At 46.8% G+C, this 25,081-nt stretch overlaps 1 protein-coding gene across 6 annotated transcripts in view; it reads left to right on the top strand.

The window, feature by feature from the left end:
• MAST2 (microtubule associated serine/threonine kinase 2) overlaps positions 1-10,545 on the top strand; it is a 1,353,759-nt gene extending 1,343,214 nt beyond the window's left edge. For all 6 annotated transcript variants that reach the window (XM_085602761.1, XM_085602760.1, XM_085602765.1 and 3 more), the window contains one exon: positions 6,829-10,545. In XM_085602761.1, coding sequence (XP_085458887.1) covers positions 6,829-8,915 — 2,087 coding nt within the window. In that variant the 3' untranslated portion in view covers positions 8,916-10,545. The remainder of the gene's footprint in view (positions 1-6,828) is intronic.
• Positions 10,546-25,081: the final 14,536 nt, after the last annotated feature.

Raw genomic sequence — 25,081 nt, 5'->3', positions numbered from 1 at the left:
AGAACGTCGCCAGGCGTCCTCGCCCGGCGCTGGATGACCCTTCCTTTCTGACCACTCATCCTACGCCCGACAGCCTGGTCATCCAAGCGTCGACGTCCCAGAGTGCCTTTCCCATGGCTCCGCCGGATAAGGACTCTAAGAAGCTGGAGCAATTCGGCAAGCGATTGTTCTGTTCGGCCAGCTTATGGCTATTCCCACGCGGTGTGGGATACAGTAGCACAGGTGTTGCCTCAGTGTCCTGAAGTGACCCAAGCTGTGCTGTTCCAAGCTGTTGCCGAGGGTAAAGATGCGGCTAAGTTCGCCACTCGGTGTGGTTTGGACACCACGGACTCACTGGGTAGAGCCATTTCTACGACTGCGGCGCTTCGTCGCCACGCCTGGTTAAGATCTACCGGGTTCTCGCCAGATGTCCAAAGCTCGCTCATGGACATGCCCTTTGATGGCACTCGCCTGTTTGGCGGTAAAGCCGACAGTGCGCTGGAGCGTTTTAAGGACTTGCGGGCCATGGCCACGTCTTTAGGTCTTTAGGTCCACGAAAAGCCCAGCCACTCCTGGTTTTCGTTCCTTTCGTGGCCAGGGAGAGGGCGCCCAGGCACGTTCATTCGGCAAGCCTGTGCAGACCCAGCCTCAGCGTGGCCTTACCAGCGCCCCTCGGGTGTTCACGAAAGTGATGGCGGTGGTCGCAGCTCATCTGCGCAGATCGGGGGTCTCCGTCTTCCCCTATCTAGACGACTGTTTGTTGAAGGCGGGCTCGCCCCAAACTGTCGTCTCCCACCTCCAGACTATGGCCAACCTCCTGCATTTGCTGGGGTTTTTTTATCAATGTGCAGAAGTCGCACCTGAATCCCTCTCAGAAGCTCCAATTCATCGGAGCGGTTCTGGATTCGGCGCAGTTTTGGGTCTATCCTCTCGAACAGCGGATCTGGGATAGTCAGGCTATGATTCCGATATTTTAGCCTCTATCCCGGGTTTTAGTCAGGATGACCCTCCGGCTCCTGGGCCTGATGGCCTCCTGCATCTGCTAGTGCAACATACCTGATGGCATATGCGGGCTCTGCAGTGGGACCTGAAGTTTCAGTGGGCACAGCATCAGGGCAACCAGTCTGATCACGTCCAGATCTCGGAGGGCACTACAGGTCAATTGCAGTGGTGGCTCACTAATTGCCCAACCGGAGTTCACAGTGGTGACAGATGCATCCCTCCTGGGATGGGGTATGTCACATGGGAGAGGCGGAGATCAGGGACCTCTGGTGTCCGGTGGAATCCCGGCTCCGTATCAACCTTCTGGAGCTGTTGGCGATCCGACTTGCTCTGAAAGCCTTCCTGCCCTCTGTCCGGGGACAGGTAGTGCAGGTGTTCACAGACAACACCACCGCCATGTGGTATTGCAACAAACAGGGCGGGGTGGGGTCGTCGACCCTTTGTCAGGAGGCTCTGCTGGAACATCGGGGCATGTCTCTGGTGGTTCAACACCTAGCAGGCTCCCTGAACGCCAGGGCGGACGAACTCAGCCGCAGATGCATGTTGGATCACGAATGGCGTCTGACCTCAGACGTTGTGCAAGGTTTCTTTCTGCAGTGGGAAGAGCCTTGGTTAGATCTATTCGCCACAGAAGAGAATGCGCAATGTCATCAATTCTGCACGTTGGAATTTCCAAGGCGGCACTCGGTCGGAGCCGCTTTTCGTCGCAAGTGGAGTTGCGATCTGTTGTACGCCTTTGCGCCTATACCACTTCTGTCCAGAGTGATGAAGAAGATCAGGCGCGACCGGGCCCAAGTCTTTCTTGTGGCTCCGGATTGGACAAGAAGAGTATGATATCCCGAGCTACTCAATCTGGCAATCTGTCCTCCGATCCGACTGTCTCTTCGGGAGGATCTTCTATCGTAGCAGGTGGGGACGGTCCTTCACCTAAACCTGTCCAGCCTCAACCTCCATGCGTGGAGATTGAGCGGCGACAGTTGACAGCTTTTGACTTTCCTGCCGAAGTCTGTGATGTTATTTTGGCAGCCAGGCGTCCCTCCACTAAATCGGTATACGCCTGCAGGTGGAATAAATTTGTGGCATGGTGCACAGCGAAGGCTGTGGATCCCCTTTCTGCCCCTCTTTCAGAAGTTCTTCTGTTCCTCCTTTCTCTGGCCCAGCAAGGTTCTGCTCTGGGCACTATCAAGGGCTATCTCTCGGCCATTTCCGCCTTTTTAAGGTTTCCAGATCAGCCCCTGTTAGTCGTTCCTTCAAAGGCATTACACACACGTTCCCTCCGGTCCCCTTTATAATGCCTCAGTGGGACTTGACTCTTGTGTTGACTTATTTGATGTGCTCTCCCTTTGAGCCGCTTCACAACTGTCCTTTACGTCTTCTCACCTTAAAGACTGCTTTCCTGGTTGCTATCACCTCTGCCAGAAGAGTGAGTGAGCTCCAGGCTCTTTCTTCTAAACCTCCTTTCCTTTCTGTTCATGTGGACAAGGTGGTGTTAAGGACCCGTCCTTCTTTTCTGCCCAAGGTTGTCACGCCCTTCCACATCGGGCAGACCATCACTTTGCCCACCTTCTTTCGGCCTCCGCATCCTTCGAAAGAGGAAGAGAGGCTCCACCGTCTGGACACAAAACATGCGCTCTCGTTCTATCTGAAGCGCACACAACAGTTCCGGGGGGCTGATCAACTTTTTGTTGGCTACGTGGGTGCCAAGAAAGGTCGGGCTGTGCACAAACAAACCATCTCTCGGTGGGTCGTTCTGTGTATTAAAGCCTGTTACTCCTTGGCTAAAAAGAAGCCTCCTGTGGGGCTGCGTGCCCATTCTACTCAGGCGACAGAAGCCATTACTGCTCTGGGACGGGGAGTCCCTTTGCAAGATATCTGTCAGGCAGCTACGTGGTCCTCGCTGCATACCTTTACCAAGCATTATTGCCTTGACAGCCAAGTCCGGAGAGACGGCTTCTTTGGCCGTTCTGTTCTCCGGGATTTTCTGTGTAATCGTGGTTCGCAGACCCACCACCGGGGTTGGTATTGCTGGGGTATCTATTCTAAGGTAAGGAATCTAACACGAACGTGTTTCTTTCAGATGAACAAGTCACTTACTTTCGGTAACGAAATATCTGTAAGAAACATTAGATAGTGTTAGATTCCTTACCGCCCCACCTATCCTCCCCTTTCTGCGAACTGATTTCTAGGGTTAAGGTCATCCCTTTTAGGGCCCTACTTTTATGCACCAGTGGTCGGTGTCTTACATGGCTCTGCGTTCCTCGCGTGGAAAGTCGTGTACAAAACTGACGTCAGCGTGCATGGGTGGCGCCTAAGTAGTCTCCGTGACGCCATCTCGGCGCATACGACGCCAGCGATGGACGCGGAGCCGCACGGCGCAACCTACTGACGCTCAGAGGTACTGCTAGCGAAAACTTTCCGGATCCAGCCTGACGCCTGGGGATATTCTAAGGTAAGGTATCTAACATTTACTTATGTTTCTTACAGGTATATGGTTTTGCAGCGTGAATCTTTCTGGATTCACTATGCTGTGCATTATTCCGCCATCTAGTGGTTGGGTCCGGAATTGTAGTATTTCTTCTTTTTTTTTTTTTTTTTGTGGCCCAGGTGGGTGTCGACATACCACAATTTGGTGTCCTTCGTGACGTCGACACGCTTCCTCCGGAAGCTCCCACCTTTTGGTCCCCATCTTCAGATTCTTTTTTCCGCTGTTGGATTTGGATCAACAGGAAGGAGCTCCAAGAACTTTGGAGAGAAGAATGGACGAAAGATTGGAATATATCACCGGAGAAGACACCGGAGACCAAGTAAGAAGAAACTCGACTACAGTTCAGAGAACTTCGAAGAATTCAATGTTTTTCGAAGGAGAATGCGCATACAGGGGGCTCCCTGGGCGCGGTGATGGACAAGACTCCGTTCAGATTCTGCGCAAACTGCCACCACAAGTACGCGCAGAAGGACCAACATCCGGTTTGCAATATCTGCCTGCCGCTCGACCATCGAAGCGAGGACTGCAACGCCTGTGCACCGTTCACCCCGAAGACTCTCAGGGTAAGGGAGAGACAGAGAAGAGCAAACTACAACATGCAGGGGCAGGGGAAGCCCCCATTGCTACGAGATTTGGGACTCTCCAGCGGAGAGGAAGACAACGTAGCAGAAGGACCAGAAGACGTCGTGGTCGTCGAGGTCGAAAAGAAAACATCGAAGGAGGTAAGAGAGTCGTCGAACAATAAACCCTTCACTGATACTCGCAAAGGCGAGCCAAAGTCCTCGAAAGGAGCAGGGCCGTCGAAGCACTCGACGTAGACTACTGTATCCAGGGACAAAAAGTCCGTCGGATCCTCTGAGAAGGACCACCAGACAGCGAAATCCCAAGACAAGGGAAAGGCGCCGAAGAGCAGCCACGAAAAAGAGGCCTCGACGTCGAAAGGCGAAGGCCCGAGACAGGTTTCGACTTCGACAACCGCGAAGAGGAAGGTCGAGGCCTTCGAAGCCGATCACGCGGCAGAGATGGAGAAAGAGGCTCGAGGCCGAAATGGCTAACATCTTGCAACGCAAGGAAAACTTCGACGAAAAGCTAAAATCCTACAGCATACCGTTGAAGACTACACCTGAAACAGGAAACGGCGTCGAGGAATTCGAAGCGCCGAACACACCTGAACCTGGAGAGGAACAGGAAGAGGACCTGTACTACGGGACGGGCGAAGGGAGAGAAGATGAGACTTACCAAGAGTCGACTTCTTCGGAGGCTCAAGACTTGCCGTGGGAAGATCTCGACGCCAAATCACTGGAAGAGGGCGTAGACTCATATCCGTCGAGGCCTTCGCCGCCGAACGACATAGAGATCTACAATCAAGTCATCACAAGGGCGGCTGAGATGTATGGGGTGCAGTTAGAGGAAGAGAAACCCCAGTCTTGCTTCCTCTTGGAGACCTTGCTGCCTTCACAGACTAGAAGCCAGTTCCTGCCCATGCTCCCAAGTGTGCTGGACCAGGGGAAGGAGGCATTCAAAGAGCCTGCCATGTGTAGAGCTGTGACTCCACGAGCAGAGAAGAAATATAAACATTCTTCGAAGGACCCCATGTACATCAGAGGGTCAGTACCAGCCGACTCCATCATTACATCCAGAGCTCGGAAAAGAGCAAATATACCCACAAACTTATTCTTTTATACATTAAGCACTCCGCAGCACATCCGGCCTGAGGGAGAACCATACAGTTTTCGTAGAGCAAATATATGTTGAGCTGCTGTGGAGTCGTGAATGTCCAAAATACAGTGCCAGGTTCCGAAATCTTAGGTGATTTTAACGATTTCTTTTCAGAACAGCCTCTTTTCTGATTACATATTTTCGAAAATTATGCTGTAAAATAGAACTATTTGTAACTTTTTTTAAATTCTCGTAACGAAAATCCCTCTTGCTCTCTAGGTAGCTCGGTGCAATACTGGAGTGATATCAAATGTTTCGGAAGGCTGCGTTTAGCCTCCGGTCGAGGCCTGTAAGATTGACAATTAAAATAATGATTTCAGCAGCTTTTCACCTCCGACGCTGAAATGAAACGAGAATTCAGTGGTCCTTCGCGGCAGTGCTCGCGGGATTTGGGCTGCCAGAACATTTTACCCTTCTCATCACATCAATATCCGAGCCTACTCAAGAGCTGGAGCAGGAGCAGAAGCCGCGCCAGATCCATTCTCAGCGGCCGCACAGAGCTCATCCTCCCCGGTGTCGCCTCCTGGCCTTGTCCGACATTGTGGACTTTCTTCCGAGAGCCTGCACCACGTGATCAGTAGGTTCAAAGGTCACCAAGGAGGCTAGATAAAACATTAAGCACGTCCAACACGATTCATTTACAGGAGACACAAAAAGTGTTTTTCTCTTAGAATTAAAGACATGCAGACGAAAAGTGAATGGTTTTCCTCTCGGTGACTTTCCAGGCAAATGGAATTTCGACTGCTTGAACAGGAAGCAAACCCTTTTAAAAGAGTGTGATAGGGTTTAAAGGCAGGTTGTTAGGACTGGACATAGAAAAACAAGCCCGGCGGAGCGTGACGGGTGCGCTGGGCGGGGGAGCGCATTCCAGGCGGGGTAGCGGACCCTTTGAAGTGCGATGCCAAACGGATTGCATGGCGACATGATGCGCGTGATTGTGCGCGTGCTCGCCATGCAATCCGCTTTTCGGAGCACTTTTAAATGCCCCTTACTATAGTCTCGCTTTGCGATCGCTTAAGCGTTAGCAAGGCGAGACCTAAAAACAGAGCACTAGCAGGAATAACTTATGCCTTTGAGATGGTGACGACAAAAGGGGAGGTCTGCATGTTTCAGCCCATTGACCCTTGTTGAAGGTGTTGCGGCTTTCGTCAGGATCTATAAGTGCTGCTGCTAATTATAATTCAGCAAATTGATTTTTGTAGATTGGAGACGACCCTTCCAAACAACCTGTGCTCTGCTGAGGGTACAGACGTGGCTTTTTCCAGGCAGTAGCTTGCAAGAGATTCCTAAAATGTAGTTTAACCAAGTGTGGATGTAGGTTGAAGCCATAAGGAGATTTCATTAGTGACATGCAATTGAACCGACACCTTTTAGGCTTTTTGGTTTTTAAAAACAAAAATTCAGTTAAAGATTATTTTGAATCCACCGCTGGTATGGCAGGATACTGTAACAGACGTAAAGCTGCAAAACTAGGTTTATTGGTATGCTGAAATTTGCCTGCTATTGTTGAACTCTTGAATTCTAATGTGAAGCATTCTGTGTTTTAATTTACATGGGACACGTCGACCCTCTTACTTTCATAAAGTACTTAAGAGGTTATGAAAAGCATTATTTTATACTAACAATATGTATGTTTTTTCCAGCAGGTGGAAATTCTTCACAGAGCAGCTCACCTAGTTCCAGTGTCCCTAATTCTCCTGCCAGCTCAGGACACATCCGTCCCAGCTCTTTGCATGGCCTGGCACCGAAACTGCAAAGACAGTACAGATCTCCCAGGCGGAAATCGGCAGGCAACATCCCTCTGTCACCACTGGCTCACACTCCTTCACCGACGCCACAGTCCACCTCTCCTCCACGCTCTCCATCTCCTTTACCTGGACACTCGCTGAGCAGTTGCGCCCTTATGCAGTCCTTCCCAATCAAACTGCACTCCTCTCCACCTCTGGCAAGACAGATTTCAAGGCCCAAGAGTACTGAACCACCAAGATCCCCACTGCTAAAGAGAGTACAGTCTGCTGAGAAACTAGCCTCTTCGCTTACATCCTCCGAAAAGAAGCTAGCTACCACCCGCAAGCATAGCTTGGATATCTCTCACTCGGAGTTCAAAAAGGAAATGCTGCAGAGGGATCCAAGTTTACAGAGCTTGCAGGAGTCAGCAAATGAATCAACGGGGATCAAGGTGGATCTGGGTGAAAAAGCGGTGCTTCCAAAGCAGTCTTCTAGGAAGCTTGGAGCCATCCGCCAAGACAGGGTGGAAAGAAGAGAGTCGCTGCAGAAGCAAGAGGCCATCCGAGAAGTGAACTCTTCAGAAGATGAAACAGATGATTGTTCAGAAGACAGCCAAGATGGAAAAAGGTTGGAGAAGTCTTCTTTCAAGGCTGACCAGGGCTCTGATTCTGGTTTCAACGAAGACACCAAGATCTCTAGTAAAGCAGTATCCAAAAATAGCATAGATGATAATCTCTTTGTGGCCATAGATTCTAAAAGTAAGAGGAACTTGCAAAAGACAGCAGATGAGGGATTGGAAGAGAACTCTTTGCTTTCCCACTCATTCCAGCTCCCCAATCTCATAAATCCTCCAGGTACTCCAGGTAATTGTGATCATTTAGAAACAACTGCATGTTTAGAAAGTATGTCAGAAGAGCACCACATACCCGAAACCTGTCGACTAGGGGTAACAAAACTGAAAGACCATTGTTCCGCAAACAAGTTATTGAATGGAAATGCTGGTGGCCAAACGGATCTGGTTCACTACCAGGATCTTCTGACATGCAAGCCTCGAGATGGTAGCCACAGGAAGCAAAATGATCAAGGTGCGTTGGCCAGGGAAGCTGTTGACCTGCAAGAGTCCCATGTCGCTGCATGTGCCCACAAGGAAATGAATGAGCAAGAGCAGTCTTTTGTGTCTTCTTTTCTCCCTTCATCATCTTCCTCCGGTGACTTTCAAAACAGCTCATCTGTGCTAGGAAACGCAGACCACGAGGTGACCAATGCAATGCAAGATCCTCTGCCTTCAGGAAAACTTTGCACAGCACAGTGCTTGACAAACATACTGGAACCCACTCCACAGAGAAGCCCCACAGACAGTACCGTCCTGTCTGAAAAGCATCAGACATTTGCAGATAGCACTTTGAAAGGCCGAGATAGAGAAGACACTAACACAGCTGCTGCAAACACTGCCACCTCAACCCCCAGTTTATTCTGTGATAAAATCCCATTGGTCTCTCAGTTGGCTAATGTGGCTAAGAGTGTACTGAACCCTGTAAAACTCATTGCGCCAGTTGTTAAAGAGACTTCAGAGAAGTTGCAGGAACTGTCCACAGATGATGTGTCCAGTAAGCGAGAGAAAGAGTCGCAGCCGAGAAGACCAGAGGCACATGTGGTTGAATCAGGTGCAGAAGACACCAAAGCTGCCCTCTATAGTAGTCTTATAAAAACATGTGCAACTTGCTGCGACTCCTCAAAGGCAGTAAACTCTTGGTCGCAGAGCTGTCCTGTGGTGCCCAAAAATGAAATGTGTTTCAGCCTTTCAAAGCCATCTGACACTTTGGATTCCAGCAGATCACTACCAGCGAAAGACCTTGCACATACCACAGGTGCTCAGACATTTCATGTTGCACTGCTGCCAGAGGGCCACGCGTCTCTGCAGAAGGAGAAGGTGACGGAGACTGGAGTCCTTGCAAAATCAGACTGTGTGTTATCCCCAGGAGTTGCACTAAAAAAAACATAGCAGCCTGCCATGGTTTCACAGACTGATGTTTCTGGGTACAAAACCACAGACTGCATGTTTGACACTATATCAGAAATGATAAACACCTGTGGACATCTTTCCCTTGGTTTTGTGTGTTCATGCTGCTTCTTTCTTTGTTCCGCTGCCAAGTCTGTATTTTTTTTAAACATGATGTTCTTGGTGTTCAATGTATATAAGGAACAGGGTATCTTAAAGACAGGATTAGAGAGGGTATGTGTGCTGGTTGTTTCAGTTGTACAAATGCCACGTAGCCACTGAATTCAGTATGCATCCCGTTTACCGACACCACATCCCTTTCTTTCTGTACATATATTCAGCATTGCTTTCAGTTTCAGAACTTTGTACCCCTCCACCACAAAAAAGCACTTTTTGTTATGATCAATCTTTTTGCACTGGTTGATAAATCATTTCCTTTTGCGTTCTTCTCTCATATTTCAAAGTTGATCTGCGACCTGTGTTTCGAGATTCCTTATCGCTTTACGCATTCTTAGTCATGACCGTGGTAAATGACTCTCTAAACAAACTTGATTGTTTTCCACACTCAGTTGCCTGTGGGGACTTGCTGAGTGGAAGGCCTGTAGGGCATCCAAGAAAACTCACTTTACAAAGAGGCACGTTTCAAGCCCTTCTTATAGCACTATGAAAACTCTCTCTCCGCTGCTTTTCGAAGCCTAGATGCTCCTAAAAAAATTGATACCATAGTCTTGGCCATCTATCCGAATGGGATGACCATCTTGACCCGGACTTTAAAACAAGAAGTTTGTCAGTCTGGCCCCATTGACCTCATTTCATACTTGCTATAGGCCGGGTCCCTCTGTCTCTGTGTATTCTGGAATCGGAACCATGGAGGGTATGCTTTCCTACCATGCCAGTATGCTTTATTTCATTCCTAATCCAGAAACAAATTCCCTTGCTGATGCGTCTTCTCTGGCTGAACTTTTTCAAATTCTTCTCCTCCTTCATATTATTGCTCTCTTTCCCCTGCTTCGATAAGCTGCATGGCTTTGGCAGGCTCTTTCCTGACCATGAAGATTTGGAGGCAGTCTGTTGCCCTATCTCCACACTAATACAAGCACATCTTGCACTCTATCTTTGATGGCTGGAGCGTAACAGATTGACTGTCTGCTTCCTCTGCTGAGGTATTGAGATGGTGCCACGTTTTTGATATTGTCCTTTTTTGCGGGCCCTTCTTGTAGATTGCCTTTGCACCGAAACATAGCTGTATCCACACAACATTCATCGTCGGATCCTTGACTCTTCTAAAATCCGTAAATCGCCTATCTATGGAAAGTGCTTCCCGTCACTTGTTTATGTTGGTTTCCATTCAGTGCCAGAGAATAATATATGGGTTGATTTCTCCCTGAGGGAAAGCGGGCGTTTAGATGTATGCCTCCACTAATAAATTTGCAGGGTTCCCTTGTATCAATCGTTCTGGCATGCACACTTCCGTAGACACTAAAAAATGGAATTCAGTACTCTGAAAAATGCATGAATTCTGTACAGGAACACAAGCGCCTGATGAAGCACGTAACCTTACTTTGTCGGAAGTCACATTTCAAATTTCCTGCCGCTCTAGAATCCACAAAAGGAACTTCCATAACCCTGGACTAGGCAAGAACACTGGAGAATGCCGCACAGAGTGGAACACCTGAAGACCGCATAAGCATCGACTAGCTGCCAGGGGAGGCTTTCTGCCTTCTCGATCTGGGGTGACCAAGAAAAGAACCACTCAGATTGGGTGATGAAGTGTTAGGGAAAGGCTACAAATTGAGCTTTTTATTATCTTTAGGTATTCTTCTGGCTTCCTGGTTGACAAGGCACTCTGAAAGGTTTTCGTCTGGAACTTCTTAGCTGCAATGGATGACAGAGTGAAACGAAGCACTGCAGGAAGGAGAGCAGCATCCAAAGAGGGACATCTGCACAGTATTTGCCCTGCGGTCTTGTACTGCTCGTCCTTGTGGTCTCCAGGAGTCTCCGCTCCTTAGTCCATCAGTATAATGATCTGTCGGCTGCAGTGACACCGGCATTCAATCTCTGGAGTACCGCTGGGGCGCTGATGTGTCACCGCTGGCCTCTAGCAGTAGAACTACCTAATACCTTCATAAATACATATGCCTCTTTTTTGCTTCAGTCATTGCTCATGAGGTCTTAAACTAGGTCTTAGCACCGATAAATAGTTGCAATCGCAGATGAGCAGTTTCCTCACGCTACACCCCATGAATTTTAACTGCAATTCTCTCCATAGGGATCCCTATTCTGCAGTGTACAACATCTGAATGTGCCAAGCTGGGGGCGGGTATCTGTCCTGCTCCCCAGCTGGTTTATTTATGTCCAAAGGTAAAAGACGAGCTCAGTTGGCATCTGAAACTCAGATTGGTTGAGAGCTTCATAAGAACTTTTGGCATGTGGGCACGCTGCATCCCTCGCCACACAAGTAGACTTATCACCGGTGTCACATGATGCCTGGGCCAAGTGCTGGCAGGCTACGTGTGACAGGGTGCGGGAAGTGCCCTAGGAGGCTCTTCGAGTACTGTTAGACAATCTCCTATGCCAAAAATTGAGAACTGAAATTGAAATCTATATATTTTGTAGAATGTCTACTGGTGTGATTCAACTATATGGGGAACTGATGCGAGGGACACCTTTATGGCGTGGTTTGTTTTCACAGAGGGCTCAGATGAATGGCTTAAGCTCAGATGAGTGGCAAAGCACTTTAAAAATCCCTGCTTTGATTGATGTCTCTTAACTTACTTTTTTTTAAAAAGGGCTATTTAGGTCATCTGCAGAATTTGTGGCCAAGCGCCCTGAGGTAGAGGTGGGCATCGGGAAGTGGCTTATGGCATGGTTTTATAAAAGTTTCCTACTTTTATGCTTTCATTTTACTGTTAATTTCCGAAGACTGGCAGGTGCTCTGCATCTGTAAGCTTAAACGTTCACCCTTTGTAAAACTTCTAATTCAATAAATACAGTTTCTGGATACCCTGGGCCTCCCTCAGAGTTTGGCGGACACAGTACTCCATCAAAACGTAGCTGATGTCCTGTCCGCCATTTTTAAACACTACAATGCACTAGTAATATTTCGGACGGGACGACCACCATCTTTTGATGGAGTGCCCTGTCCGCCACCCTCTAAACAGGGCTGATGTCACAGTCGTGAATTCATGCAGCTCGGCTGCAGTGAGAAGGGCGTACCGATGTGAGCCAGGAAACGGCCTACGTTGCATCAATGGCTTCTCAACGTCACCTGCGAGGTTAGGTTGGAGCTAAAGGTCATCGTTCTACAGCATCTCGTGCCCATGTCACCTGGTTGCCCTCATTGCAGGTATATGAATGAGCACCCGTAACTCTTACTGAATTCAGTGGTTCACGCTACATGGATTGGCAACCTAGATGGCACATAGCTTTGTCTTTCATCTTTTCCATAGGTGTGGTACTGCACATTTGCCATCCTTGATCGTGGCTAGCACCACGCAGGATCCTGTAGATAGTACAGTCTTCATAAATATTTTTTTTTACCCTACATATGATGCAAAATAGAATCTTGTCTCGAAACAAAAACTGTGTGGCCAAATCCAAAGATGGCGGTCCTATAGAGAGATGCAAAGGTGACATTGTAACCTCTTGCAACACACTCAAGACCCTACTTGGATTTCGCCTGAAATGTGTTTTGCAGTTGCTTACTGGAGGGGGTACAATCTTGATTTAAGGTTAGTGATGCATATCTGTTATTATTTGCCACACATTTTTAAAATGTCTTTTCGCACTAATAGGGTAGTCGCCTACAAGCTCATCTTTGTTGATGTATAAAAAAAAGATGGTTTTCGCTGAGCCACAGGGACATCATTGGGTCTGTACATTAACACTGTGATGTTTCTACAGGGCAGGATGTTTTGTTGCTATCCAAACTGCCTCTTTCAATCACCACCTTGTAAAGTAATTTCTGATTGGCCGATCCTACCCCATGATTCCATCTTGGTTTCTAGCCAAGTCTTCTGTTTGTGAATTTTTTCCCATCCTGTAACTGATTCTGTAAGCTTGGGTTTCACTGATGGACCAACTTGCTGCTTTTGTTACCACCGACATCCAACCGAGTTTTTGTTTACGTGTGTGTGTGTGTGTGTGTGTGTGTGTGTGTGTGTGTGTGTGTGTGTGTGTGTGTGTGTGTGTGTGTGTGTGTGTGTGTGTGTGTGTGTGTGTGTGTGTGTGTGTGTGTGTGTGTGTGTGTGTGTCAGTGTGTGGGTGTGTGTGTGTGTGTCTCTCAGTGTGTGGGTGTGTGTGTGTGTGTCTCTCAGTGTGTGGGTGTGTGTGTGTCAGTGTGTGTGTTGTGAATCTGGAAAACATGTTGGCTTCTGAGTGTGATTGAACAGAAGCCACCTGCTAGAGCACTCCTGGAGGAAGTGGCTGTCTAGGGCAGTTTAGCTGGGGTAGTGGTGCGCTTGACGGGATCTCTGTTTTGTAAGCGTTTAAAAAAAATACTTTAGCAAGTTGAATGCACCCATAAGCTCCACAAGTGCTGCATATGCGGATGATGATTTTAGGGACTATACATTTTGTTTTTCGGTAAGCCAACATGAAACTCTAACAGGCTCCACACTGGCCAGAAGTGACTGGTCAAAGTTAACGTGATGCTGTTAGAGCTATAACCCTTCCCCATTGCCCTGCATCCCTCTTGCTGTGCGTCAGCCTCTGGCCTCTGGTTTGTATGTTATCGACTTTAACCAACACTACACCACTATGCAGGTCAACCACTGTGCTCTAGTCTCAGACACCCTCATCGAGATCGTGGGCTGCAGGGGTCGCATATGGACAGCTGTTAGCCTTCTTGTCATGGCCCACTGAAAAATAATACGCCGCCGCATTCATGATGAGCTAGGATGGATCAGATTGTCAGTGGGCACCACCTAATACTTCAGACTAATAGTCATTATAAAGTAGCAATGCCAAAGAGACATGAAATATGGCTAGCGGCTGCCAAGTCGGTCTACTCTCCTACTTGAGGCTATGATGGGCTTCTTGCTTTCCTTCATTGTTCTCCTGCTGTTATTCCTCTTTCGGTGCTTCCCAACAACCTTGGACCACAGTTTCTGCCATCACAATTTGCTGCCAGTGCCACGGTTTCATTTTATACCTGCATTTTAAAATGTGTGGCAGTGATAGGTAAAGGCAACAGGATAGGGGAGGGGGCTTCAAGCAGGAGATGCAAGATTGCTCCAGTATGAGGAAGTAAAGATGGGTTGCAGCCAAGAGCCTGAGGCCCAACCAGCCCATGAATCCAAGAGATGTGGGGTGTGTACCGACACAGAGTAGGAGCCGCAGCCCCAGAGCTGGAAGGCATGGGGGGTGGCTCCTACCCTGAGGTGCAGATAGCCTGTCACAGAAGAGCCTTACTAGTGGGTTAGCAGACAGACACAGCTGTCCAAGGCACACATCTTTCATCTGAACTAGAGGAGTGGAGGGGAAGGAAGGCCAAGAGACCTGGAGGCCAAGGAGAGGGGGAGCAGACAGAATAGTCGGGGTAGGAAGAGTAGACCACTGAGCCGTAGGAAAGGCAGACCAGAGACAAGGGAGAGTAGACAACTGAGACAGGGAAACGCAGTCCGGAAGCTGATCCAGAGTAATGAGAACTTAAAGCAACACGTGGGCTTTAGAAGGAGGTGCCAGGCGAGTGGGATAGAAGTCACCTTCAAGAAAAGAAAGTAGCAGAGTGGGCAGCTCTGAAAAGGCAGCTGGAGGCCTGAGCAGTAGAAGAGCAGGCAGCTGTAGACTAGAGGAGTGGAAGTGCAGGCAACTGAAGGCCACATGAGTAGAAGAGCAGGCAGCTGGTGGCCTGAGCAGAAAAAGAGCAGGCAGCTGTAGGTCACAGTAGTAGAAGAGCAGGCAGCGGTAGGGCAGAGAAGTGGAAGAGCAGGCAGCTGTAGCCCTGAGCAGTAGAAGAGCAGGCAGCTGTAGCCCTGAGCAGTAGAAGAGCAGGCAGCTGTAGGCCTGAGCAGTAGAAGAGCAGGCAGCTGTGGGCCAGAGGAGTAGGAGAACAGGCTGCCCTAGGCCAGATGAGTGGAAGAGCAGGCAGTCCTACGCTAGAGCAGTGGAAGAGCAGGCAGTCCTATGCTAGAGCAGTGGAAGAGCAGGCAGCTAGAGGAGATGTACAAAAGATAGTTGGAGACCAGGCGGATGGGAGAACTGGGCCAAAGAGGGGGACTGAGGGGCAGCTGTGTCTAGAGAACCAGGAGGGAAGGGGAGCTGAGTCTCAGAGAAGTGATTGAGCAGTCAAGCTTGGTCCTGTAGGTGGTGGTGAACAAGCATTTGGGGGCTTTTTGTGTGAGAGAGCCATCACACAAGTGTCAAGATTGGAATGGCGGAGGCAGCTGGGGCAGAGGGAGGATGTCTAGCCAAGCCTGGGATTCAGTGGAGTGGAGCAGTTGCCTGGGCCTAGCGGAGGAAGTGAGCGCAAATAAGAGACCTGCTCAGAAAAACTCCAAATGTATCTCGGCTCCAGACGATTTCAACAAAGCACCAAACTATGTCCCGTTTGGCATACTTGGTCCAGTAGGCATTCATTATCCTCTTTAGTACATCATTTCTGCAGTTTTATGCAGTTGTTGGTGAATGCCACGCAACCCATGACTTCGATTCATCTGACTTTTTGCCGGTCATGAATGCCTTGATATGGGCGCCTTAGAACTGAGCCTCTCATCTTTATACATCAACAAACATGGAGAATTAGACTTTTGGCTAAGCAATGGGGCCATTGTTGAATAGCATTAAAAGACACAGGGTACGTGGGCTGGAAGTTGTAGCATAGCCATGAAAGGTCGCTAGAATTAAATGAACACATCGATAAATGAAATTATCTTTCTGGCTCATAGGCTCAATTTAAAAGGTTTTGTAGACTGATTGACCCTTGAGGGTAGAAGTCGTAAAACCTGCCCACAGAATGCCCAGTCCACAATTTGCAGTCTTCTCGTTCTGGGTGTCGCCCTTCTTGTTTGCATTTGCTTTGATCTAGATAGGCCCATCCATGGGGCTTCTAGAGGCGGTCAACCTACGCTGTTGAAGTACATAAGACTATTTAAATAATATTAATGAACGATGTACGGCTATTGGACACAAATGTATCTTATCTCAAATATATACTCATCTCTTAATTACACAGACTAGGTAAATTGAGAATCTTTCAAATTAAACACAAGACCACATGTACAGGGTATGTCGCCTTAGTAAGAACCAACATTACACATCTGAAGGCTTTCAGGCCCTCCATGACTGCTTTTTTCTTTCTTCTTAACTGGGTGAAAGATTGCAAGGAAATGGGAGAGCAGAAGTCTCCTCGTTAGGGCTTGATGAGACTGAACATGCTGAACGTACATGTAAGGTATGGGAATATCCAACATGATTCTCAAGTTGGCCCATTTTTCCTGTTTATCTGATCTTGACATGTTTTGTAGGGAGGGCACAACCAGGAACACAGCAGCCTCAACAGAATTGACAACAGTATCTTAGCATTGGGCAAAGAATAGAAACAGTGATGGACATAATAACTTTTAGGAAAATGCCACTGCATCGCGGCTTGCTAGTTTAGAAGAGGTGATAAACTGAAAGACGTGGCCTGACCGTATCAGTTAAACAATTTGTGATATAGATCCACCAACCTGCCACCAAAAGTGATACAGCTTGGTTAAAGCGTTGGGCAAGACTCATTTTAGGGGTCTTATACAGTATATCACTATATTTTCTTACCCACTGATTCTTTGTCTCCAGGAATGTGTACAAATGAGTGAGTTAGCCTCTGTGACATGGTAGAGAAAATTAGATATGGAATAAAGATAGAAATGTTTCCAATATATGGTCTCCTTTTTGTACAATCCATCCAGCACCAGTGAACACACAATAGCAGAGGAGTGAGAAAGTAGGTAATATCCTCTCTCTTTATATTTTACACAGTGGAGTCAGTCTTTTTTCAGAACTTGGATTTATCTCCCCGATTCCTTTTCGACTTGAGGTTTTTTTTTTTATGAGTGAGCAAGAGTGCTATCCCTATTAGCCCTAGTAAATTGAAATAATTCAAACCAGCGCATTCCTATAGGATGCTTGAACGTTATATACTTTTTTTTATTTTATTTTGATTTTCTTTTTTATAACCATTGAGTAGTATGTCGAAAAGCAACAGATGATGTTTACTGTAAATACACTTGTGAACTGCGATGGTTTCCACTGGTGGATGGAGTCTGGTCCCCCTGTTTTCACATTAATGAGGGCACACAGGCAGGGTCACGCAATCCAGCACCAGTCCAAGTTTTATTGTTCTGGTTCCTGGATTGTAAAGGGGTCTTGACTCAGACCACAAACACCAGGGCCTGCCCAGTTCAAGGAGTCGCCTGTGGAAGCAGCTGCTCAGTGCGTCCTGGTATCTGCACCCTTGCATGCACCGCTCTTCATGGCTCACCATTGTTGGATCCTTCATTGGCCAGAGTTGGGATGTGATCCTAATGTCCGCCATAGCATTGAAAGGAAGGGCCAACACCATTGGCATTGCACTTTTTTTTGTTTTGTTTTTTGCACCGTGAGAGCCTTCAGATCTGTGCACCAGGTGGCCCTTGTGCATTGCAGCGCCTGTGCAGTGTGGTTGTTTCTGTGGTGGCGCGTGAAAAGAGTGACTTGAGCGCTCCATGTCCAAGAGACAATGATACGTGATTTATACATGTTTATTTGTGCTGGTTTGGGGAGAAGAAAAGTTAGTTCTTTTCTCTGATTTTATCTTGCTGGATGCATCGACTGAACTTTTAGAAGACTTGTCAGATGTGTGTGCGTTTTCATGCTGTGACCTATCTCGAGGGAGGAGTGGGTGGATGCAGTTTTCTTTCCTCGTTGCCAGGCTACACATCGATTACTTTGTGCCTGGGGAGGGAGGTGAATAAAGTGTGGGATGTGCTACGTGTTTTTAGAAACTTGAACCTTTGCCACATAATAGCAGTGCAATACTTTTTATTCATGCTGAACCTGCATGTTGATGTTAAACCCTCTTCGAAAAATAAAAGGTTTCTTTTTTACATTCTTCTTGGTGTGTCTTCAATTTCATTAGTATGATAGTATGATGCATTAAAGCCCCCTTCTGCAAGGGTGTCCAGCTTTGTTCATAGAGGGTCAGAGCCCTGGCAGTTTTTCATGTGTTTTCACTATTTAAATCAAGGTTATCCTATGCAGATGTAGGGGGGCATATCTGTGCCACATGTACAGGGATACCACTTATGTCAATTAGTTTCATTTACATTTTTTGCTCATAAACCTATATTCCGGAGAGATCCCAAACACTGGGCATGGATCTAGTTCTCCTGTATTACTTGGACATCCCTGATGTTAAGGATCCTTCCTCCGATTCACGGAATGTAAAAATGATGCCTTCTCAATATTCTGAAAATCTGGCTTGCCTATGGTTCCAGTCCTTCAAAGTGGTTCCGCTGAAATTAACAGCAGCAAATTTGTTGCAAGAAAAGAAATGACAAAAATTGATATGAATTTTCATAACAGAATATATAAGGATACATATGATGGCGCATTTGGACCTCTGTGACGTCAAAGTTGAATGAGACGAACCTATAGAAACAAATCTTCTCATCCAACTTGTTAATGTATAATAATCTTTTTATAATCAGAACTTTGCATATACAGATTTAAAAAAATTCTTTTTCAGTAGAGTTCCACTTTTTCCATTCTTCCCTTGCATGAAAAACTAACACACGCTCATTTCTGATGGATACTTCTAACCGCAGATTCCTCATCTCCTGAATACCACCAGACTGGATCCAGAGATTTCTCTTCAGGAATAACCTTGCAAGCCAGTAGGTGGCATGGAGTGGCTCCACATCAGATCAGTCCAGCCCTGAAGTGACATTGGGTCCACAATATAAATATTGAGAGTTTGAAGTCGTGTCCTTGCTCTCTGGCTTTGGAACAGTTCCCAGATGTAATCTCGATGTAACCTGAGTTCTAGAGCCCATCAATAAAGAGGTTATGCTGTGGAATTTTTGTACTGTACCAGATCACCCTGGTGCGCCTCCGGGCATTTGAGGGGCCTTCCAGTCTAGAGTCTGCTAGCGGATCAGTACCTAAAGCCAAATATATCTCTCAACCCCACTCCAGGACCTACAACTATGCTGAGATTGCATAATATCTACCACTCAAATTACTTTCATATTTCACTATACTAATTCCCCACTAATCCTTTATGGGATGCGGAGTAGCGTGCTACTCGCCAAAAAAGTGCTTCAACACCCCATCTGGGTTAACAAGCACTATATAAATGCAAACCTTTTTCCCTCTTCTATCCCTCCGCTGTCCTTCTCAATCCAAATAACTGACTAACCTATGCACCACTCAAATTACTTTCATATTTCACTATACTAATTCAACACTAATCCTTTATGGGTTCCGGAGTAGTGTGCTTCTCGCCGAAAAAGCGCTTTGATGCCCCGTCAGGGGTAGTAAGTGCTATATAAATGCAATTACAATACTATATGTTGTCAAGACTGATGCCTGTTCCCTGTATGTCAATGCCACCCCTAGAGGAGGAAGAATGCATCAGAGGAAACCAGACTTCTCCATTTCTTTGAAAAGGTATAACTCAATAAATAATCAATATAATGAAGCAGACCTGTTCAAAACATATTTTATTATTTAGTACATATTCATTTTTAGGTCTCGCCTCGAGACTATTGTAAGGGGGTTTTAAAAGTGCTCCCAAAAAGCGGATTGCATGGCTAGGACACGCACAATCACGCGCATCGTGCCGCCATGCAATCCGCTTTTTGGGAGCACTTCAAAGGGTCCGCTCCCCCGCCTGGAATGCGCTCCCCCGCCCCCAAGCGCGCGCGCGCCAGACTCCACCGGGCTTGTCTTTTTTTTTCTCTTTTTTTTTAAACTTTAAGCGCGAGGCGCGCGTGCGGCCAATGCTTGTTAAACAACCAGAGGATCAGGCGGGCTTCCATTCTGCGCTGTGAGGCAACAGCTAGGATGGCATTGATTTCAAACACAGGCAAATACTTGCAGTATGTTACAGTTTTTACATGTACCTGTAGTTCTAAACCGTGGGTAAATATCAGTCAGGCAGAGGGTATTTGGATTCGGATTAACTTCTTTTCTTGGTTTTGTGTCGGGGTTCGGTTTGTATGTGGTTTGGGGCTTCCATTATCTCCAACCTGTCAAAGGGTGTTCATGTTTGCGACTGTGCGTGAGAGTGGATCGTCCTCTGAAACAGACTCGATCATCACGGCCGCATATCTCTCCACACCCACACTGAGCACGAATGCTCACCATGGTTGGGAATCTGAATGCCATGGCCCATGTGTGTATACCTTCAACAGACATGTTTTGAACTTGGCAGACATACATATCACCCACACACAGTAGTAGTAGGCTTGCAGGTATAGCTTTTGCTGTGGGCACCCGTTTCATTGCTTCATCACCCACACCACGCGTCCGATCAGCTTAATATTTTTTGCGTTTCCGTTCACATCCCCACGCAGCTTTTTTAAAACCTGCACTGCGCCCGCTTCACAGACGCCACTCATCTGGTTTAATTGTTAGTTTTTATTTCCACTATGAAGCTGTACGTTTGTGAAGCCCACACGGCTTTCTTTACAACCGCACCACGCCCGCTTCACAGATGCCCCATGTCTTGTTTAATATCCATGTTTTTTTGCTCCTACCATGAAGCTGCAGGTTTCTGGAGCCCACACAGCTTTTTATAAAGTAGCACAGCGCCCGCTTCATAAACACCACACAACTGGTTTCCAAAACCTTTTTCTGGGTCCCGCCATGCAGCTGCCTAATCATTTTCTCTGTTCTTCGCTAAATTTAAAAGTCTGTCGTTCCTTTCTCAGAGCACATTCCGGCAGGGCATCAGTGTCACTTCCCATCCTCTAAATATTTACAAGTTCCGCTCATAGGGTGTAATACACAAAAGGGTGCAGTACCACAAGCTGTTACTAGGTGTCACTGTGGAGTCGTAAAGGGATCTCTATTAGCCACATAAGGTACTGCAGCCTTAATGCAATCTTTCTCTTTATAATTGCATTAAGGGCGCAGTACCTTATTAGGCTAATAGAGGTGCCATTACAACTCCACAAAGACACGTAGCAACAGCCTATAGTCCTACACCCTTTCGTTGCCTTTTCATTTATTACTTATACTACTGGTAGTATATTTTTTAGACAAAAATTAAAAAAATCTCAGAATCCCTACCGTCATGATTCATACTGAACACCAAACTCCTAAATCAAAACCAGTCGCACACAAGCATTCAAGAAAACAAATTAAAAACATTGTTCAGAATCCACAATTAAATTATCATATTGGCCTATACATCTGTCGATATATACCACAGAAGTAATATTCATTAATATCCTTCAGTATGCTTCCTATACATATATCAATGTCATCAACATTAAATTATAAACAATCATAAAGAGAATACATGAATAACATTGGGGTTTGTACTTTGCACCCAAAGCTCTATAGTTTTTACTGTAATGATTTTAATTAATCGATCAGTTAATAAAAATTCATAAAGAGAAAACAGAATTGCACCAACACGCTTTTCGGTGAAAAGACGCTCAGACTGATTTAACCACCTTCACCAGGGAGCTGGGTAATTAGAATTTTATTAAATTTGATTTAGACCTCGACTGAGGTCAACAAATACATTATTAAAAAGTGTTAAGATAGTAATATTATTCAGACATTAAAACCGTTTCAAAAAGTTTTTCTTAAAAAGGACACAAGTAAATTCATCGAGCGGAGATTTACAAAACTCAATTAAACTTTTTGCAGAACTAAGTTTATGTCTAAAACATATGGGCTTTATATGCTGGCGTCGGGCCTCTACCAGAGTCGAATTTGGACATGTCAGAAATCCTGCCGTCCTCCACTACATCACACATTTCTGTGGAACTCTCCGATTTATCCCATTTGAAAGTGTGGGTCTTTAAGGGGAGGATCCCTAGTCTCACTAAAATTATAGTACACCGAACCCTATACTCTAATGAGAAACTTGTATATCAGGGCGCAGGGTGTAATATTTAAGTGGTGGCAGAGGCCATCCAACGAAAAGGCAAATATATATTTGCCTTTTCGTTGGATGACCTCTGCCACCACTTAAATATTCAGGGAGCCCAATTCCAACTTTAATAGGGTTTTATCAACCAAGGAGGCAAAGATTTTTTGTTAGGTTCTCCTTCAAAAAATTGTCAGAGGTAGGGAGCACAAGGTACTCCTGCTGAAGAATAGTGCAGACATAGGTTCATATACCCATAGATGGGAGTAAGCCCCTTCCTCGATGGAAATGGAGAAGTTTTGTTTCTTTTGATGCATTTTTATGTTCCCCTGCTATTGCCTTCTCCTAGTACCAGTTCTCAGGGGCCCTCTTGTATTTAGATTGAACCTGTGGAGGAGGAGCCAGTAGTCCTTTTGGACTTGGAAACAAATACACTGCAACCCTGTTCGAAGTCGCAACCCCTGTGACTGTCAGTCCAACCTCAGTTGGATCAGATAAGCTTCCAGTACACTATAGAGGAACAGCAAGATGCCAATGGTGATATTTCCTAGGCATATGATAATGAGAACTTATTTTTGGATTTACAAGAGGCCAGTGGCATAGACACATCACCAAACACTTCACCTGCCCCTCCACTGAATACTCTGCCTCCTTTGCGATGGTTATCAGGAGAGGAGTGGAAGCATTGGATTTACAACTTCCATCAGTGGAAGTCAAAACAAATATGCTTATAGAGGCACTGCAACCGAGGCAGACCTCACACAAACCTCTCCTTCCATTCAACGAGGCACTGACAGACACATTTCTGGGCACCTGGCTGTAGCCCAGTGCTTAATTTGTAAAACATTAAGTGCCAGGGCTCTGACCAAGAGGCCACTGCAGCTTGCACCATCCTTCGCCCCAGTCATCGCTGCCTCAACAGCTACTAACCATCTCTCTCGCATGTAAATGCGACATTTCTGATTATTCCAGGTCCCCAAAGCTAAAGAAATAGCCGGGGAGGCAGGTGTTAGCAATTTTAATGTATATTGTATTTCTAAACTACCGTTGTTCTGCTTATCTCTAAATTAGATGAGCACCGCCACCATGTGGTAAACTGTTCTAAGTATGGTGTTGACAATTAGGTGCTGAGCACTGGAAACCAATTAAGTGCCGGTGCTTCGCACCGGAAAGCCCCGGCTCAAATTAAGCACTGCTGTAGCCAGGATCTTGCTCTCTAGTAAATCGGCAAATAGCCAGAAGACTTAGGCTGGCTTCAGCAGACCTATTTTTCTAAAGCAGCACCCAGCAACTGAGAGACTGGTAGTTCAAACCTCTACCAGCAGGCTGAATCCCAGTACGTTTCCACCCCGCCAGGCAGGGAGGCAAAATGCATGGAAGCTTTTGATAAATTTGTTTTCCTCCACCTGCCTCGCCCTCCGGTCTGTAAACTCAGGTTGGCCAGGGGTGTTATTCCCATGCATTGTGGGACATGGTGGCTGACATTTTACCTGTAGACCCTGAGAATCTTTGGGCTAATCTTAAGCAAATAATTTGGGATGTCCAGGTTGCAACGAAACACATTTTCATGTCGTGCCTGGACACCACCAACTGCTTGGGTAGGTCATGTGGCACCAGCGTGGTGCTTCAGTGACATGCTTGGATTTGTTCCACTGGACTTTTACGCGATCTCCAGCAATTGGTGATGGATATTCCTTTTGACGGCACCCATCTCTTTGGAGACAAGGTGGGCTCAGGCTTAGAGCTCCTAGCACTGCACATACTGCAGTTTTCCCAACAATGTCACCAATTTCAAGGCTTTGGATAGGGACTTAACAGAGGCCACAACAAAACCTGCCTTAGCAACAACAGATCTCCCAGGCCTTCCAAAGCAGAACTCTGAACTTCTTCCTCGAGAAGGACCGGTTCAAAATGCTCCCCTTGGATCAAGGTTTGTCTGCCCCTGATTCAGGAGAAGCTTATTTCCACATCCCCCTCCTGCAGTCCCACAGATGCTACCTGCAGTTTCAAGTAGAACGCAAGTAGTTTCAGTTTTTAGAGCACCCTTTAGGTCGTACCAGTGCCCCTTCAGTGTTCACAAAAGTGATGGTGGTGCTTGGGAATACCAGTCTTCCCATATCTCGATGACTGGTTGTTGAAGGCAGGCACCCACCAAACTGTCTTAAACCACCTCCAGACAACAGCCACCTGTTGGCATCTCTGAGATTTTCATCAGCATGCCAAAGCCCCACCTGACTCCTTCACAGAGGCTCCCTTACGTTGGAGCCATCCAGGATGTGATACTGTCCAGAGCCTTCCCACTGCCTCAACAAGTCCAGGATATTCTGGCTATGATCCCCATGAGTCAAACCTTGAGCTGAGTCTCAGTGAGAGGAACTCTAAGGCTTCTTGAACATGTGTATTTGTAAACTGAACATTCACCCTGTGGGTATCTTGGTGCCGAATAACAGCTGTTTATTATTACCCAACTCTATGGTACTAATTTTATTGACCTCAGAATGATGAAAGGCTGAGTGGACCCGCTGGGATTTTAACGTGTGACCCTGAGGTCAAACACAGGCCCCTACAGTGGATGCATTATCCACTAAGCTGCCAGACCCAGCTTGTTGCGTCTTGCATCCAGCTAGTGGACCCTGACAGGTGACCCATGAAGGCAATGCAGTGGGATCTGAAATTGTATTGGGATCAGCATCAAGGGAACCTTTCGGAGTCCAACCAGGTGTCAGAAGAGACCGCAAAAGATCTGCAGTGGTGGCTGTACCACAATTGGACAGTCGGCAGACCCCTTGCCCTAACCCACCTTGAGCTAAAGATTGTGACGGATGAATTGTTGCTGGGTGGGGAGGCCATCTTGGAGAGGTGGAGATCAGAGGACTATGGTCTCCGGCAGAAACCCACCTCCATATTATCTTGTAGGAGTTACAGGCAATTTGCTTGGCATTGAAGGCTTTCTTCCTGTCCATCAAAGGAGAACACGTTCTGATTCTCATAGGCAATACCACTACCATGTGGTGTTGTAACAAGAAGTGAGCAATTGGATTGTGGGTCCTGTGCCAACAGTCTCTGCACTTTTGGAAATGGCTGAGTCATCAGGGCATCT

This window comes from Triturus cristatus, chromosome 4_2 (genome assembly GCF_964204655.1).
Source record: "Triturus cristatus chromosome 4_2, aTriCri1.1, whole genome shotgun sequence".
NCBI classification, from domain to species: domain Eukaryota; kingdom Metazoa; phylum Chordata; class Amphibia; order Caudata; family Salamandridae; genus Triturus; species Triturus cristatus.
The sequence above is the reverse complement of the archived record's forward strand: the minus strand, read 5'-3'. Positions and strand labels throughout refer to the sequence as shown.